This window comes from Carica papaya, chromosome 6, assembly GCF_054855325.1.
Source record: "Carica papaya isolate Zhongbai chromosome 6, ASM5485532v1, whole genome shotgun sequence".
NCBI classification, from domain to species: domain Eukaryota; kingdom Viridiplantae; phylum Streptophyta; class Magnoliopsida; order Brassicales; family Caricaceae; genus Carica; species Carica papaya.
In genome coordinates this window covers 5,327,209-5,345,539 of record NC_142314.1, presented here as the reverse complement: position 1 = coordinate 5,345,539, position 18,331 = coordinate 5,327,209, and the positions used below count along the sequence as shown (strand labels likewise).

The following is an 18,331-nucleotide window of genomic DNA, read 5'->3' as shown; positions in this document are numbered from 1 at the left end:
GGAATAATTAAGGAAATAAAGTTTTTTATAATAAATAAAATTATATTTGATTTTTTGATTGAGAAAAGAGATATGAGATAGTTAACAAATGTAAAACTATTTGTATATATGATAATCGAGAAACACTAATGTCAAAATTACTGTAAATTATAGAACAAGATTGGAAAAATAATGGCTAATGGAGATAGTTAAAAGTACTATTATAGCAAAATTATAATTGATAAATTAATTTAGAGAATAATAATGGTTAAAAAAAATACATGAAATATATTATAGCAAACTTTGTGTTAGTGCTTTTGATGCCCTTATGGCCTGAAATATTGAGTATTTTTGCAAGAATTTCATTGAATAGGATATTCAACATATTTTGAAGAGTTGCAATAAGAATAAAGTTCATCTAATGACATATTTATGATATTTTTACAAAGTAATTAAGATATTATCATAATATAATTTTTCTTATATAAAGTCAGTTACTAAGTTCAATTCTAAAATTTAGTACTTATTATAAATTGATTATTAATATTTTTTTCGTTATAATTTAATAGCATATGTTTATTATTTATTTTAGATGTGTAGTTTTTTTTTTATAATCGTTAAATTAAGTTTTGACACTTTAATTAATAATTTTATTAATTAATTATATTAACATATTAATAACAATAAAATATATATTTAATAAATTTTATTAAATATATTTAATTAAATAGTTAATATTAATATTGAACTATTTTTAAGCATTCAAATATCATGTGATTATTTTAATTTTTTATGTTAAAAAATAAAAGAAAAGTAAGCATATGAAATAAATAAAAAAATATTATGGATTAAATTATAACAAAAAAATAAAAATTAAATTATAACAAATATTAAAATTTGAGAACTAATATCATAATTTATATAAAGGTTAATTATAGAGTAAAAAGGTGAAGCATTAAACAGAAAAGTTTAATTACTAACAATTTATATTATTATGGATATTAGTATTATTTTTGGTTCCAAAAAAGAAGAAAAAAAATATGAAAGGAAAAAGGAAAAGAAGATACGGAGAGGAGAAGGGGAAACCACAGCCAGCTCCTTTACATATGTCCAGCCCAGCTACTAAAGAGAGCCCAGACCTAAATAAGAAAAACCCAGAAGAAAGTCAAAGCCCAGTATCCACCAGATATCCAAACGACGGCGTATGGAACTTTTCGTTTTCCGTTTTCTGCAATCCTTTGACGACAGAGAAGACAAAGGGAGCGTAGGGTTTTCTCGTTGGAACGAGAAAGGAGAAGAGGGTGAAGGCTGAGGCAGAGAAGGCGTGAGCAGGATAGGGAAGAGGGATAAAAGAGGAGCAACGAGGGATGGAAACTGAGGTGGTTTGACTCGAAGCAGAGACAGAGACCAAACGAGGTACCTGGCAAGAATAAAGAAGATGCCGCAGCAAGGAAAAATGGGAAAGTTCTAGCAGAAGAAAAAAAAAGAGAAGAAGCTGAAATTAGAAAAGCATGGGCTCGGGGCAGAATCGGTAGACTGGAAGGTGGTGTTTGACTGAGAAGAAAAGTGAAAAAGGGAGTAGCTTTGTTTCTGATTATAGAAACCAGAAGAGAAAGAAATTTAAAGAGAGAGAACTTAGACGAGAGGAGAGGAAGAAAGATCGAGACAGGGCAAACAAAACAGCGGGAGGAGACAGAAATTCTGCAGTTCAGCCTGAGAGAGCAGAAGAGGCCAAGGGCTGAGGATTATTGATGTGAGATTGGACTCCGGTGAGTGAAATTCCTTTACTAAATTTTGTAATTTTTGTCCTCTAAAATGGAATGACAGGAATGCTCACTGTGATGATCCTTTTGGTATGCAAATTTGCCCTTTCAATGATGAATGAAATAGTAATGTCAAAATGGTCTTGTCATTCTGCCTTTAACCTAATTCCTTTTATGACTACTATCTTATTTTCCTGCAAATTGACCGCTGGAAGTTCCTCTATTAGTTCAAATGTGCTCAAAATAGCACATGAGCACTATTCAGGTGTAGAAATTAGGCTATTTAAATGCTGTAATATGCTTAGAGAACAGCTTGTGTTCCATATTGTTGATTGTTCAGTGAAAGCTGGAGTTGATGAGTACACTAGCACACAACACCTCCTATGTCTCGATATACAATGATGCTAGTAACAGAAACGAACAGATCCAAAAAGGAAACTAGGATGCCCAAATGTGTTTACGGTATTATGTTCGGATTTATTGGCCTATAGTCTGTTTCCATGTACACTTGTCACTTTTTTTTCCCTTTTTTCTCTTTGGATGTGTGTGTTTGGATGATCAAGTATGCCTAGTATGCATTACTGGATGATGATTCAAGTTGGTTTCTTAAACATTTTTGAAGAGAAAAGGGGAAGTTTTCAGTTGGCTTTTTAGCTAACTGTCCTTTTTGTGTTTACATCTTAATGTGAGTAAGCAAACTTTTTGAAATGAATGGAGAGACAAGACATGAATCCTCCATCCTCCTTCACTATCTTGGGATTGATGAGTCAAACGATAGAAGATGGGTATGGACTACAATGCAGTGCCAATATTGTCGTGCCATGGTGGCCGTGCATGAAATTTGGATTTTGAAAGCTTTGTTTCTCTTGAATATATGCATTTCTATTTTAGGAGTGTATTTCCATATGAATGTTATTCTCTTTTTATATCCCATGAAACCTGTTTGCATGATTTTTTGTTTGTGGTTTTTAGGATACAATATCACAGGGATATTTTTTGGCCCTAAATGATCAATTAACATGGTTACTAGTTTTATAAATGGATGCAGACATTTTTTTTCGGGAGAGGTTTTCAGTTCTTTTTAAGAATTTGACTACTTTCATGGTCCTTTAATTTTTTTGGAGATCTGCAATGAACATCTCTTTTTCTCTTTAGATATATCATGTGCAGTAGAGTTGCATGAGTTAATGTGCAAGTTCATTTCCAAGTGTTAATGGAGGCTGGTTGGTGGAATTGGCTAGGAACCTCAATACTTGGGAGGTAAATGAGGAAGCCAGTTTAGTCCAGTGTCTATCTCAATGAGGGAGCCTTTGTGAAGCTGCTAATGAACCAGTGTGGAAACTTAGCTTGAAAGAGACCTTTTTGGTCAATCTTCTACTCCCATTTGGTCACAAACAGAAAGATCTTATTAGAGCTTCCATGGAAATTGATTAGGAAAAGTCAAAGCATCTCTCACGGTTGCCTCCTTTGCATGGGAAGTAGTGAGAGGTTGCATCCTTCATATAGACAACTAGACTAAGAGGGATTGGGTGTCTCCTTTGTAAGAGAGCTATAAAGTTGGTCAACCACCTCTTGCTTTCGTGGTCTCTTTCCTACAGACTTTGGGTGTTGGCTTATAATTTTATGGGGGTGAACTGGGTTATGACAGGTTCGTTCAAAGAGGAGATATGGGTGTGGAGAGGCATTCATGGATATTAGAGATATAACAGGAGTTCAGCTACTATCCCACTGGTCACTTTATAAATTTTATGGAAATAAAGACATAGAAGAGCCTTGAAGGGTATTGAATGATCCTTTGATGAGACTAAAGATTCTTGATCGAGAACCTTTGTTTTTTGATAAAAAAGTTATCCTTCTTACACTTGTGAGAATTATGGGACTTGATTGATATGTTGACAGATGTGTAAAGCTTTCGTATGCGTGTTACATCCTTTTAGTGCTTTAGTCAAGGGCACCTATTGTCACCCACTTTCCATTTTAGTGATGGAAGCATTTAACAAACATTAGTGAAGGCTAGAGGATCTGATTCAATTTAGGGCTTGAAGGTGGGGAAAGGACGAAATAAGGGAGTGATTCATTTACTTTTTGGATGACTCCCTTTTCTTTTGTCAGCTTGATAGGTGGCAAACTATGAAGCTTAGATGTCTCCTTGTGCGCTTTGAAGCTGTTTTTGGTTTCATAAACAATTTGGATATGTCTAAACTGGTGGCTTTTGTGGAAGGAGTTGCTTGCAAGGATTATGTAATGGTTCTGGGATGTGAACTTTCTTTTAAGGTATTGGGCTTTCCTGTTGGTGATAGACCTAATGGTTATGGCATGTTAGAATTTGTGTTGCTGAAGATGGAAAAATAAGTATTTATCAAGAGGAGGAAGACTCAATGTGATTAAGAGTAATTTGTCTAATTTGCCTATATATTTTCTATGTTTTCTCCTATGCCTTTTAAGGTGGAAAGCATATGGAATCCTTGCCATCTTGTTTTCCTTAGGGTGACTAGAATAACAATTGGCATTCCCATTTTGCTGTCTTGGAATGGTATGAAAGGGCCATTTTGAGAAGGTGGATTGCCATTGGGTTTTTTGTTGGAGATGAGCAAGTCCTTATTAGCCAAGTGGTTGCAGAACGTGGGGAGAAGTGATCATAGCCAAGTTTGGTATTGAAGGCAGGGGTTGGAGAACTAGAAAGGATAGACGGCTCTGTGGCACCAACTTATGGGATGGATCAATGGAGAGTCATATACTATCCTGGACTTAATGCATTCTAAGGTGGATAGTTGATGGTCAGTTGGGTTTCAGGATGATTATGGTGTGGAGATTCTCCATTAAGGATTTGCTTCCCTTGCATTTTTTCTTTGGTAAGAGAAAAGGAAGCATCAATTTATGACTATGGCTTTTATGGCCAATGGCCAACCTACCTAGAACCTCAACTTCTCTAGAAATCTCAACAATTTTGAGGTAGTTGAGCTTTTGGAGCTCATGATATTTATACTACATGTTAGGTTGAAACCTCTTTGGATGATTGTCGTTTTGGGCCCCTTGCTAAAGGTGCGAATTCCTCTATGAAGTTCTTGGATAACAACTTGTGCTCCCAGAATGTTGCTACATTTAGATTCCTCTAGAAGCAAGTATGGAAAAGTTGAAGTTTCCAACCAATTGCTTCTTTTGGGAAGCAGCTTTGGGAAGAATATTATCATTTACAACTTGAGGAAGAGAGGTGGCATTAGAGTTAATGGTGGCCCTCTGTGTTTGTTAGGAGCACAAATCTCCCAATCATCTCCTCCTTTTGTGCTAAGAGGCGGTTAGTATGTGGGATTGAGCAAGGAATTTGATTTTGCTTGGTTATTAAAGTTTCTAAATATAGGAAAAATAAGGTTTTTAATTTCATCCTTATATCTGTTTTTTAGTTTCATGGAAAAAAAAATAGTGAACTTTTGAGGATACTAGTTAGAGCCTATTGATTCCAGTCCTGAGGATTTTGTTGACAGGGCACCCCATCCTTGAGTGGCGTGTATATGGACTTTTTGATTTCTAAACTTTTGTAGATCTTTCATAAATGGATGGTACCCTCTTAGTGCTTTCTAATTTTGTTTCCTTTTCTATCTCAAAACATGCATCTGAAGTTCATATTGCTTTTGGCCTGGTTTGCAATGATATTCTTGTTGCATGAAAAATAATACAATTTTACTTTGTTGTGTATAATTTAAGCAAGCATTAAAAGTACTATGATGGTATCAGTAAGGCTTCAATTTCAAACTTTGGTTTGCTTTGTATAAGAAACCCTTGTTCTTTACAAAGTATATTTTGTTTTATAAATTATATATTTTTCTTTTTACCGAAAATATTTTGGAGATTTTGAGAGATGTTGAACTCTTTTCTATAGTGTGTAATTTCAAGAAAGTAAAAAGAGAAGAGGAAAATGAAAAGAGAAAGAACTTTGTCATACTAGTGTTTATTGTATTCATTCCTCAGCAAAATGTACCATGTTTTGTGAAAATTTCTTTAAAAAAATTGTTGTTTAAAACTTCTAAGGTAGTAGAGTTCTCGGAAGTATGTAAATACAGTGTTTGGGCTCTTTGGTCGATAGTTTCTTATACAAAGCATGTAGTTATTCTTAGTTTGAGTGTTGTGCTTATTATTCTCCATTTGGTTTCAGGTTTCTTTATCAATTATAGAGAATTTGATTCTTTGACGACTTAACAATGGATTCACCAGAACATATTCGGAATTACATGAAGCGTGATGTAGAGGATAATTCAGATGTAAAGAGTGATTGTGGTGGGGATGATGAAGAATGGGAGAGCAGTGATAAGAGAAAGCACAAGTCAAGCAGGCCTAGAAAACCCAATAATGGAGAAGAAGTTGAGGGGTTGGATGGCAATGGAAGAAGGAGAAGTTATGGTGATAGAGGTGAGGGTCGTAAGAGGTCAGGCGGCTCTAGCAGAGCTGATAGTGATGAAGATGATTATGACACAAGAAAAGATCCGCGATCTAAGCAAATGAAGAAGAAGCAAGAGGAAAGTTCATTGGAAAAGTTGAGCAGTTGGTATCAGGATGGAGAGCCAGAAAACCGGCAAGATGGCGGGGATAAATCGGGGAGTAGAGGACATGGTCGGAGTGATGAGATTGAAAGGAGGAGAATCAGCTCCAAAGTCTCAGAACATGAGAGTACTCGCAGCGAAAGTAAGAATAAGGAAGAAAGATCCCGTGACGGGGAGCCTGAAAAATCCATCAATAGAGATTCCAAACATTTAGAGAGGAGGGAAAGCGGCCGAGAGAAAGGTCATGGTTCCTCCGAGTTAGGGAGAAACTCAAAGAGAAGATGGGATGAGTCAGATGTGGGTAGAAAAGGTGAAGAAAACCAGGATGATAGGTCTGATCTGAGAAGTGCAAAAGCTTCTGATTCTAGGCATGAGAGTGCAAGAGAAAGAAATGCATCTGTGCGAAATGAGCAGAGTGAGAGTAAAGGCAGGGGCTTAGATTCAAGCAGCGAGAAGGGTGTCAAATCCAACAACAGGGAGGAGAGAAGAGACCAGGCTGAGAAAAGTAAGAGCAAGGGCTGGGCAGAACTTCAAGAAGAAGATCGAGGTAGCCCTACTAATCATGAAGACAAATCAGCTAGGGACAAAAGTGAGAAGCAGAAACAGCAGAGAACTCCCACTGGTCGGGATGTTTCTGAAAATCGGGAAAGGTCTTTCAACACAGATGAAGATGGAAATACACGGATAAGAGATAGAAGTGCAAGAGATATGGGGCACTCTAACAAGTCTAGAACCCCTGAGAGAAGTGGGAGGCGTCATCAAGAATCAGAGCATACAGAGTTGGATTATGAAAGGAGCAGTGACCTCAAAAGGAAGGAACTAGAAAAAGATAGTCGCAAAGATGATAGATCAAAAGGCAGGGATGATAGTTGGAGTGACAGGAATAGGGATCGAGAAGGATCAAAAGAGAACTGGAAGAGGCGGCAGCCTAGCTGTAACGATAAAGATTCAAAAAATGGGGATATCCTTTATGATCGTGGTAGAGAATGGGAGTTTTCAAGACATGGCCGTGAACGGAATGAAAATGAAAGGCCTCATGGTCGGTCGGGTAATAGAAAAGAGGGAAATAGGGGTGAAGCAGTCAAAACATCATCAAATTTTGGGATTTCAAATGAGAATTATGATGTGATAGAAATCCAAACCAAACCACTTGACTATGGAAGAGCAGATTCTGGATCCAATTTTGCCAGGAGAACTGAAAGTGGACAGCAATCTGATGTAAAATCCACCATTAACGAGGAAGAGTGGGCGTATACCCGAGAAGACAGGGCGAGGAGGACTGATATGTATGGATATGGGGTTTCCGGCGAGGAGTCAAGAGACAAATACATGGATGATGGTAACTCTATGCGAGATCCAAATTCATGGAGGGATGACATTGATTACCAGGGAGGGAAAGGAAGGGTGCAGAGAGGCACTACACCTGCTCGCAATTCCAGTGGCCAAAGTTCTAGTGGCGGCTCTCAACCTCCTTATGGAAACCAAGAGTCAGGGCCATTTGGAAGAGCTCCTCCACAAGGAGTGAAGGGAAGTAGGGTAGGGAGAGGAGGAAAGGGCAGACCTGCTGCAAGAGACAATCAATCAGTTGGCCTCCCAATGCCTATAATAGGATCACCTTTTGGACCTCTGGGAATGCCGCCACCTGGACCAATGCAACCACTTACACCTAGTATGTCACCTGCTCCTGGTCCGCCAATTCCCCCTGGTGTTTTCCTTCCACAATTTTCGCCACCCGTTGTTTGGCCTGGAGCACGTGGGATGGATGTAAAAATGCTGGGTGTTCCGCCTGGTCTCTCTCCTGTTCCTCCCGGACCATCTGGTCCAAGATTTCCTCCTAATATAGGAACTCCACCAAACCCTGGAATGTTCTTCAATCAATCAGGCCCTGGACGAGGGGGACCTTCCAGCATATCTGGGCCTGGTTTTAACACTTCTGGACCAATTGGACGTGGAACACAATCTGATAAGAGTTCAGTGGGGTGGGTTCCTCCTAGGACAGGTGGACCTCCTGGTAAAGCACCTTCCAGAGGAGAGCAGAATGATTACTCTCAGAATTTTGTGGACACTGGTATGCGGCCGCAAAATTTCATCAGGGAATTGGAGCTCACCAATGTAGAGGATTATCCCAAGCTGAGGGAGCTTATTCAGAAAAAAGATGAGATTGTATCTAAATCTGCTTCTCCTCCCTTGTATTTAAAGTGTGACCTGCAAGAAGTTGAGTTGTCCTCTGATTTATTTGGAACCAAGTTTGATGTTATTCTCGTTGACCCCCCTTGGGAGGAATATGTTCATCGAGCACCTGGTGTTGTTGACCACATGGAATACTGGACATTTGAAGAAATACTCAATCTGAAGATTGAGGTAATATATCTTCCAACTCTTTTACTTTATTAGCTTTTTAAGTTAAAAACTATCATTCTGTTTGCACTACCTTGTTCATAAGTACTAATTATCCTGATTGCTAATCAATTATTCTCTATTTTGTTTGTGTATGTTTCCATTTCTGAGCACTAACTTATGAGTCACTTGATATTTCAGGTTCAGTTTAAGATGACATGATATATGTAATTATTATATTTGTATCTAGGTTTTGATACTAACAAAAAAGAACATGGATAATAGTGCTTCCATATTTATGGTTCTTGTTAGATGCTATTCTTTACTCTTTATAAACTCAAGATTTATCTGCTTCTTTTATCTATGTTCTCAGGCCATAGCAGATACTCCTTCTTTTATCTTCTTGTGGGTTGGTGATGGTGTGGGCCTTGAACAAGGTCGTCAGTGTTTGAAGAAGGTATATATTTAACAGCCTACAAAAGTTCGGAAGTTGAGTTGGGCTTGCATTTGTAGTCTCTAGCTTCTTGTAGGCTTTTCCACATTCTATAATTTATCGAGCTTTTATGTGCTGCAGTGGGGTTTTAGAAGGTGTGAGGATATTTGCTGGGTTAAGACTAACAAAAGTAATGCAACACCGGGCTTGAGACATGATTCTCATACCTTGTTTCAGCATTCAAAGGTCTTGAAAATTGCGACCATGGACGTCTTTTACTTCAATCTTGCCTTTCGACTTGTCCTTCTAAACAATTTGCTGTTTGCTAAACTCTTTGTTTACTTGTCATTATGGTGAAGGAACACTGCTTAATGGGTATAAAAGGAACTGTTCGGCGCAGCACAGATGGTCATATAATCCATGCCAATATTGACACTGATGTAATTATTGCCGAGGAACCTCCATACGGTTAGTGTTCATCATCTTGTGAATGGTGGCTCAGGTTTTCATCAATCTGTAAAATTTTGGATATAGTTGCCACTTGCATGCAGCTTTTCTTATCATTTTCAGATTTCATTACATGCATAAAATTTTCTTCAATGATACATCTGTTCTCCTTTTTTTGAGCAAAGTTGTTGAAATGTGAATGGATGAACGTTAGATTATATTTGCTATGTCATATTGGTAAACTTTGATGGTCAGCCTAAAATCATTGTTCATTAGCAGTGTAATACGGTGGCCAAATGGCATGATGATTCATTCATATAAAAATTTCCTCATCTTTAACATGGTCTTGCAATGCCTTTCACCAATTGCGCGTGGTGATATCTAGACTCCAGTGCAAACATATTGCATGCAATACAGAATAGCTTGGGGGGATAATAATAACTCACTGTTTCTTCTATTAATTATGCTGCCTGCAGTGATTCAATCCTTGTGACGTAGTTCCTGGGATGTTTATGCTTATTCTTCTCTGTCAGTCTTAGATCTATTATTGATGTGTTCAGCATGATGAGATTACCAATACTTACCGTGTTATGCTTGACATAAAAAACGTGGTTTTGAAACCTATAATTATTACAACGGAGATGCATAAATATTGACATCCCTGGGAGTCAACAGTAAATGAAATTGATGGAGAGATGGAAAGATGGAACTAATACAGTTCAATTCTAGGATCTACTGGAGCGAGAAGAAAAATCACCAATAGTAGCTTGTGATAGTAAGATTTTTGAGATTGCTCAAGATCTTTCCTTAGAGGACAACTCCAAGGAAGTTCCCTGCTAGGAAAACTTGACACACAAATTGGTCATGGTGATTTTATTTCATCACAAGGACTTTATACCAATAAACATTTGAGTGTTGTATTATCTTTGTTTTTAACAAGAACAATCAATCTTAAAGTTCATTAAATCTTTTTTGGAAAGCTGTGAGATCTTTCTACTTGATACTTTGCTACTTCAAAACTTGATCACGAGTTTTCTCCAACCAAGTGAGAATGATGCAAAATGGATTAGATTTAGATTAGCCAAATGTGTTATAAATTATAATCTATTAAGTACAAAACGAACTTACCGTTTATTATAATACTTCTAAACATAAATTATAACATTATGTATTTTAATCTTTTGTATACGGACGGTGCCCCTTGACACCATTAATCAATACAATCTTACACTTTTATTTAAAAAAAGCATTATGTATTTAAAAAAAAAATTATAACATTATGAACTTTAGGATTTTATTCTTTTAAATGTATAACTATTCTACAATTTTGGAAGTCTACTATTATAATATTATGAACTTCAGGATTTTATTCGATTTAGTAATTTGTTTTCTTATTCTTATTAGAATCAATGTTTCTTAATTTGGTCCTATTTGGGAAATGTTATTTATGAAGGACAACAAATATCTTCACAATCTCATCTTCTTAGACAGTTCAGTTATTCAATAAGGACTTATGTGAGAATGTTTTTGATTTTCTAGTTGTGTGATGTAATCAAATCGATAAATAATGCTTACAAATTCTTATGTATGATATACAAGAAGTCTTTCTTTTTTTAACAAGTAAAAGAAATATATATTAACAAGGTACTGATGCAGAATAGATTAGTTTAAATTTCTGAAATACATTAAAAATATGATTTTATTAAATAGAAAACTACTATATTTTTAGAAGTCTATATTATTATAGTTTTACTAATTTTAGGATTTTATTCTTATTTCTATTTAGTTTTTCATTTTGTATTAGTAATATTATTTTTAATCTTATTATCAGTTTTCCTATGTTATCAGTAGTATTTCTAATCTTACTAGTCTTGGTATTTCATTGTCTATTCCTATTCAAGAAAGACTTGCTTGGCAGTTTAGAAATACCTTTATAATGTTCTTGCAGTTATTCAATAGAATACTGTTGGAGTTTCTCAAAATTCTAGTTGTTGATGTAATCAAATCCTTAAATATGATGTTTAAGACTTCTCAGATATGATGTATAAGATCCTATGTGTGATGTTTAAGTTTTTATCCCAAAATTCTTAACTCAGAAAATTAATCCTAATTTGCCTGCATCAGCACCAAGAGGCTGCAAGTCAGATATAAATAGCTTTGCAAATCTATTAAAATGTCACTAAGATCCCTTAAATCCTTAGCGAAGGTAGGATGATCCATGAGAAAACAAAGGGTCTGGATTTTATATCGTGGAATGCACTTCTAATTCTCTCTTTTTTTAGATAACCCAAAAGTTTGCCAACAGACAATTAAAGCTTCTTATTGCACTTACTACCTCATATATCTCTCCAAGCTCAAGTTTTATCTACCACAGATCCTGTCATCACCTAGCTGACCCCCAAACGCCCATAAGCAGTGCACCAAAGCCAAAAAGAGAGAGGGCATCATGAAAAGGTTGTCAAATATTTTAGCCGTTGTCTTGCTGAAATAACACCAAGTCAGTAGGATTTCCCCCTTTTCTTAGGGTTTTCTAGAGTAAGAATCCTTCCTCTTATCACTTCCCAAGCAAAGAATATAACTCTGGTAGCGGTATTAAGCTTCCAAATTTGCTTCCATGATAAGTTCCCACTATCAATAAAGTTGTTGGCCAGTTGGATGTAGAAAGATTTCACCGAAAAAACTATATTGGAGCCTATCTTCCGTATCAATACTCTCATATTGGATCACGTCAATGGGATAGGAAGTGAAGGAGATAAACAGATGCATTCACCTCCCAATAGTTGATGTTTTTGACTAGGTCCACTACCCAAACATCAAAGCTGGAGGCATAAGAGAGTATTTGCCACATTGGCCCCAGTTATCTTGCTTAGGAGAACACCTTGGGAAAACACTGCTGGAGAATCCCCCCCTCCACTTGAATCATTCAAGCAAAAACCTCATGCTTTGTCCGAACCCAACCTCCATCTAAGGCACGCATAGACCGCCAACTTGAATTGATTTTCTTCCAAAGACATTAATTAGATGGGAGTCTTACTTGCATAGACCTCCACCCCCTCATCTCTGTCCTGAATTCAGCTTTTATCATCCTCCATCAAGATTCAGCTTTTATCATCCTCCACCAAGGACTACTCCAACAATTCATTGAAACTCTAATAAGTCCTTGCAGTTCACCCAAAAGGTCATGCCTCTTAGCTTCTCCATCACAAGAGTCGGTCTTGTTCCAATACTTAATCTACTTTTGACATAATAGACATTAAGTAATTTTGTAATTGGCAAAGCCTCCACTCTAGCTTTCGCCTACCACTCCTTGACTTGATTGTGAAATCCTGTAAGCTTGAGCCACTTTTTCTCAAATATGAATGGGTAAAGTTCCCGATATAATTCTAATGGCCACCAAACATAAAGGAAAATTGTTTGAAACGGCATGCATTGATAGTTTTTGCAACGGCTTTAGAGGCTGAGATTCAAAACAAGCGAAACCAATAAAAAAATGTTGATCTTTGAAAAACTTGGCATTTCTCTTGACTTGGACCCAGGTCCATTTACCAACAAATGGTGGGAGGTCCAAGAGGTTGAATTTGTCTAATATGTCCTTGAATTCTTCCAAGCAAGCCCGAGAGGGATTTTTCCCTGAGCATTCATGCGCACTAAAGACCATGCCGAAATCACCCCCAATTATCCAAGGGAAGTCCCACCTGTATTGTACCTCCACAAGATACTTCCATAAAGCCTCCATTTACCTACTATGCCTTTTGTTATAGACTCTAGTAAACACCTAATAACACCCATACAACCTCCACCATAAAACGCATGCAACTGAGGAAACACCTTTATACCAGTCAACTCCTCCATTTTGCTCACTTCCCACATAACTATAATACCCTTAAATGTCCCAACAATCAGAAGATCCCTCCAAACTACCTCCCTCAAGTTCCAAATAGGTCATCATGTTGGAAAAAACCTCCATTTTGGATTCATAGAGCAAACCGCTTCCAGTTTCCATTTGATTAAGTAACCTTTAAGGATGTCCCATTTGGTAACTTTTTCTAACCCCCTAAATTCCAAGAGACAACCTTACTTACATAGTGATTCAGTTAGTCAGCCTACTTTTGGCCCCACTCCTTCTCTCCCTCATTTTCATAGTCGAGAGAACTATGAAGTTTTCTTAGTTCCCTGACCCTATCCCCTCCCTGATTCTTACCCTATGACTTCAATGTCTTAATACTCCTCTTATCGCCTCTATTGCCCTTTATGGCTTGAATCAGAAAAACGGCTTGGTCTTCAAACCCTTCAAAATTCACATTCAACAACCAACTAAATCTCTGAATCAGCTTCAGACCCTTCTGGAGTATATATTCATCGTAACATGTCTCCTAACCGCTCTGTTAAGGCCAAGGATTTATCTCCCATGTTGACAACTAAGGCCAACCAAACTTGTATTTCCTGCCAACTAGACTTCTCACCGATAACCCAGGTCCTTTTTCCAAAGTAAAATTCACGAAAAATTCCTAAAAAAATTCAAATCTATTTCACCTCCTGTGAAAATAACTTTTGCCTACCATTTCACTAATCCTCACTTTACATCCCTCAAGCAAAACGTCATTTTTTATCCTCTCATTTTCTTTCAATTTGGAGAAATAAAAAAAGTTCAAGTTTGAAAGAAAAATGAGTGAAGTTCACCACCCTCCATTTTCTTTGCTAATTATTATTTCTTATCAGAACAAATGAAATAATGGTAAGTTGTCCATCTTTTCCTTCTATCCACTTCACAAGAAACATAATCGGGGAGATAGGGGCAAGGATATACTAGCCTAAACCTAGACACTTCGAAGAAATCTGCTCCAATTTTTAATGATGAGGTGGATAAATAGATCTGTTCCATTGCACTTTTTGTATGCAGGTGATATGAATGTGTCCGATGGGTATATTTTTCGTCAAATTTGATCACTTCTAGGTGTACTTTTCCATGATTTTTTAAATGCGAGAGTAATGGGCCTGTAACAAATTTTTATGCTTACAAGCTGCAGGTTCTACTCAAAAGCCTGAAGATATGTATAGGATAATCGAACACTTCGCACTTGGTCGCAGGAGGCTTGAGCTTTTTGGTGAAGACCACAATATCCGGGCTGGTTGGTTGACAGTTGGTAAAGGACTATCGTCTTCAAATTTTAATGCAGAGGTATGGTATTTCTTGTCTAAATAAGATTTGTTGCAGGTATCAAATGAATGTGCTGATTGGTGTCTGAATGTTTTTCTTATACTCACTTGAATGGTGTGAAATCGTTACTGCACATTAACTTGTCCCTCATTGAACAAATTCACTTGACAGAACATATTTAGTTTGATTTGCCTATATTGTATCGAATTGGCAAGTTGTGATTTGAAGAAGAAATTTCTTCAGAGTAAATTGTGCTGCTGAGTATTGATTTTAGATTCCTTTCCATTATGGTTAAAATGCATGTCCCTCATATCATATTCTACTTACTTCAATAACCGATTTTGCGTAAACTTGCACAAAGAGCATCTGAACCCCTTTTCTTTTTCTACTTGTTTCTCAGATTTTGTTTACATAGGCATGGATGATAAAAAATTTGGATGTTATACAGGCTTATGTCAAAAACTTTGCTGATAAGGATGGAAAGGTTTGGCAAGGCGGAGGAGGGCGAAATCCACCGCCGGAGGCACCTCACTTGGTTGTGACAACCCCTGAAATAGAGGCTCTTCGTCCCAAATCACCCATGAAGAACCAACAGCAACTGCAGCAGCAGCAGTCGGCAACCATTTCTTTGACAAGTGCCAATTCCTCCAACAGAAGGAATGCTGGGAATTCACCACAGAACCCTGGTGTTCTAGGAATGAATCAAGAAGCATCCAGCTCCAACCCCTCTACTCCTGCTCCATGGGCTTCTCCAATGGAGGGCTTTAGAGGACCTGAAGGCCTGAATATGGCTACAGAAGATAAGGTTTTTGATATGTATGGGTACGGAGGACCGATAAACGGAGAATATTTAGATTTTGAACCTCATCGCCCAATGAATTTGTTGTAACAAAATTTTGAGCACCAATGTGCTTTTGTAACTTGTACATTTCCCTCCTTTTAGAATTCATAAATGAGAGGCAGAGGGTGAAGCAGTTGCCGAGTTCATTCACTTCATTACTCAGTAAGAAAAGAAGAGCAGATTGAGATTCTACATGGTAATGGCATGTCATATATAGATATTCAGTCAATTTACTAAAAACAAGTTTTCATATTTACCCTTATTGAATTAAAAGGTAAGAACGATGTAAAGCAATCCAGAGATGGGTTATGCCAAACTCACATGTGAAAGGGGCTGTAATAATCATGGTGTGATGTACAGATGATGTACAAAGGGTTGTAATTATCAACGAAAGTGATATTCATGAGATTTGAAGTAATTAAGATTGAGAGAAGAATATTTAATTGAAATTTAGTATAAATATTTTGAAACTTTCTTACCCTTATAATATAATTAAATAATATTACATAATTTTATGTGTAATGTGTACGGTACGTAGTGGGTGATACGTACTTAATTAACAACTCGCTTAATGGTTGACTTTGTTCTTCTAAAATTGTCTTTAAAAGTAAACCCACTAAATTGTTTTCTTCTTCATTAATTAATTAATTAATATTTTCAATTTCCATTTTCTTCAACCGGTTATTATTATTATTATTATTATTATTATTATTTCACCTACCTAATCCAATGCAATTCTTAGGCAAACTTGTCAAATTTACATATACACACACATATATATACAATTTATAATTAATTACTTTTTGATATATTTTTGTAAACTTTTGTTCTTTGCTATCATCTCCGTGTCTCATAATTTAAAGGAAAGTCATTTATATAAAGGAAAAAGGTTATATAAACACATATACATACACACACATATATATATATAGAGAGAGAGAGGGAGAGAGAGAGAGAGACAGAGAGAGCTAATGTGTAATTATGGGTTCCAATTTGATATATAAAAAAGAAGATTAACAAAAGAAAATGCAATAAATTGTAGTGTGAAATTACAAGATACTCAATTGTAAAGTACACCAAATTATAAAGTCAGAAAAATGTCAAGAGTTGTCTCCCATTAAACCTTAGACCGATCAAGTTAATAGTGATAGTAAAGAAAGCAAAACAATAACTTAAGGGATTAGAAGAGATGCACACATAAAAAATTATTTTTTTCTTAATTAAATATAATATTTATAGGAGTTTAATTATTGAAACACATAACAATTTGAGAGTAATTTTTACTGATTAAGTGATTTTTGTAGAGAAATAAAATAAATGTAAAATGAATCGATATAAAACCAGCATTCTTATATCAAACTAAAGAAATTTAAAACTGAAACGAAAGCGTACATGAATCTATAGTAGAAAAAATTTGCACGTCCAGTGATATATATTCAAAATTAGTATGTAGTTTTTTAAAGTTCTATCATTATTTCCATTTTGGTAAAGGAATGTTAGAATAAAAAATTTTATATATAATTTGAAGACTGTAACCATAAATTTATAAACAAACTTACTTGTTATTTTTTTTAATTTTTAATTTGACGAATTACAAGATCAGAAATTAGAAATGTGATCTTTATACATAAAAATAAATCTCACATTTTAATTTAATACATTGACACCCGACATACGCTTAACTGTATTAGATCACTTTTAATCGAATCTAATTAGTTTAATAATTTTTTATGCACAATAATTTACACATATATAAATTCGTATAATAAATTTAAAACTCAATAATTTTCTATCATTATTTAAAATATTCACTAATTTTATCTTAATAAAATATTATGTGATGATGGGTAAAATATATGATAAAATAAAGTATTTGTTAATAAAAGAATTCACTAGGGTCAACCCCCATTTCTCATTTTTAATACCTATAAACCACAACCATTTCATATAGACCCAATGGCACCAATTGCTAAACACTTGTTTTTTTTTTTTTGAAAAAAAATAGATCGAATGTCTCTCATTCACATTGAATAAGTGACTGTTAAAAACAAAATTGGGTTTTTCTAAACTTAAGTGGTAGTTGGCAATGGTACATCCTTCCACCATCTCTTAAAAGATAATAATAAATTTACTTTTAGAATATATTTGTATATATATATATATATATAATAAACTTTTTTAAAAAATAGTCTCCTAATTAAAGACAAAAAACAACAGAAGCAACCCAACATAGCAAACGACAAAATATGAGAGCAAAGAACCAATTAAAATCAAGAACAAAAGAAAATCCAAAAAAATTATATATGTATATATAAATATCATATTGTACTTCAAATATGAAGTGATTTGAAGACATCAACACATGGGTAGTAAAATAATTAAATGTAATAAATTAAGTCCTAAGTTTATTTAAGGCACACCAAACTACCAAAAGCAAACTTAATGATGAACATAAAAAAAAGTGTTTTAGTAAAAATAAATATTAGTTTGTTCTCTTCCCAATCTTTTTTTTTTTTTGCTTAAATTTGATTTTGATTAATTGTGATAACTTTTATGCTCCATATAGTTATAATTTTATGAAGAAAATATAAATATATGATAATATTTGATTGTATATTGAAGACAAGAGAGAGAAATGAAAAGAATATTTATTTCAATGATAATGTTGTGCTTGAAACATTTCTACTATCATATGTATATATTTTCTTATATATATAAATAAATAAATGTCTATGCATGTATTGTATGTATACGCGAATGATATATATGTATATATATATATATATATATATAGAGAGAGAGAGAGAGAGGAGCGGTGGATAGCTACCATCAATAGTA

At 35.3% G+C, this 18,331-nt stretch overlaps 1 protein-coding gene across 2 annotated transcripts; it reads left to right on the top strand.

Annotated features, from left to right (window-relative positions):
* The first annotated feature begins 1,204 nt into the window (after positions 1-1,204).
* Positions 1,205-15,639, top strand: EMB1691 (Methyltransferase MT-A70 family protein). Of its 2 annotated transcripts, XM_088221829.1 has the most exons (7): positions 1,206-1,748; positions 5,893-8,638; positions 8,988-9,071; positions 9,189-9,293; positions 9,407-9,515; positions 14,522-14,673; positions 15,101-15,639. In XM_088221829.1, the coding sequence occupies exons 2-7, from the start codon at positions 5,939-5,941 to the stop codon at positions 15,539-15,541; spliced, it is 3,591 nt and encodes a 1,196-aa protein (XP_088077955.1). In that variant the 5' UTR covers positions 1,206-1,748; positions 5,893-5,938; the 3' UTR covers positions 15,542-15,639. The 2 variants fall into 2 exon arrangements, with proteins under 2 accessions (XP_088077956.1, XP_088077955.1); XM_088221830.1 differs by lacking the exon at positions 9,189-9,293 and having other exon boundaries at positions 1,205-1,748.
* The last annotated feature ends 2,692 nt before the right edge of the window (positions 15,640-18,331 follow it).

Coding starts and splice junctions, on each gene's coding strand:
- EMB1691 (XM_088221829.1), top strand. CDS start 5,939: ATGGATTCACCAGAACATATTCGGAATTACATGAAGCGTGATGTAGAG. Junction 9,072..9,188: donor GTCGTCAGTGTTTGAAGAAG/GTATATATTTAA, acceptor TATGTGCTGCAG/TGGGGTTTTAGAAGGTGTGA. Junction 9,294..9,406: donor CCTTGTTTCAGCATTCAAAG/GTCTTGAAAATT, acceptor ATTATGGTGAAG/GAACACTGCTTAATGGGTAT.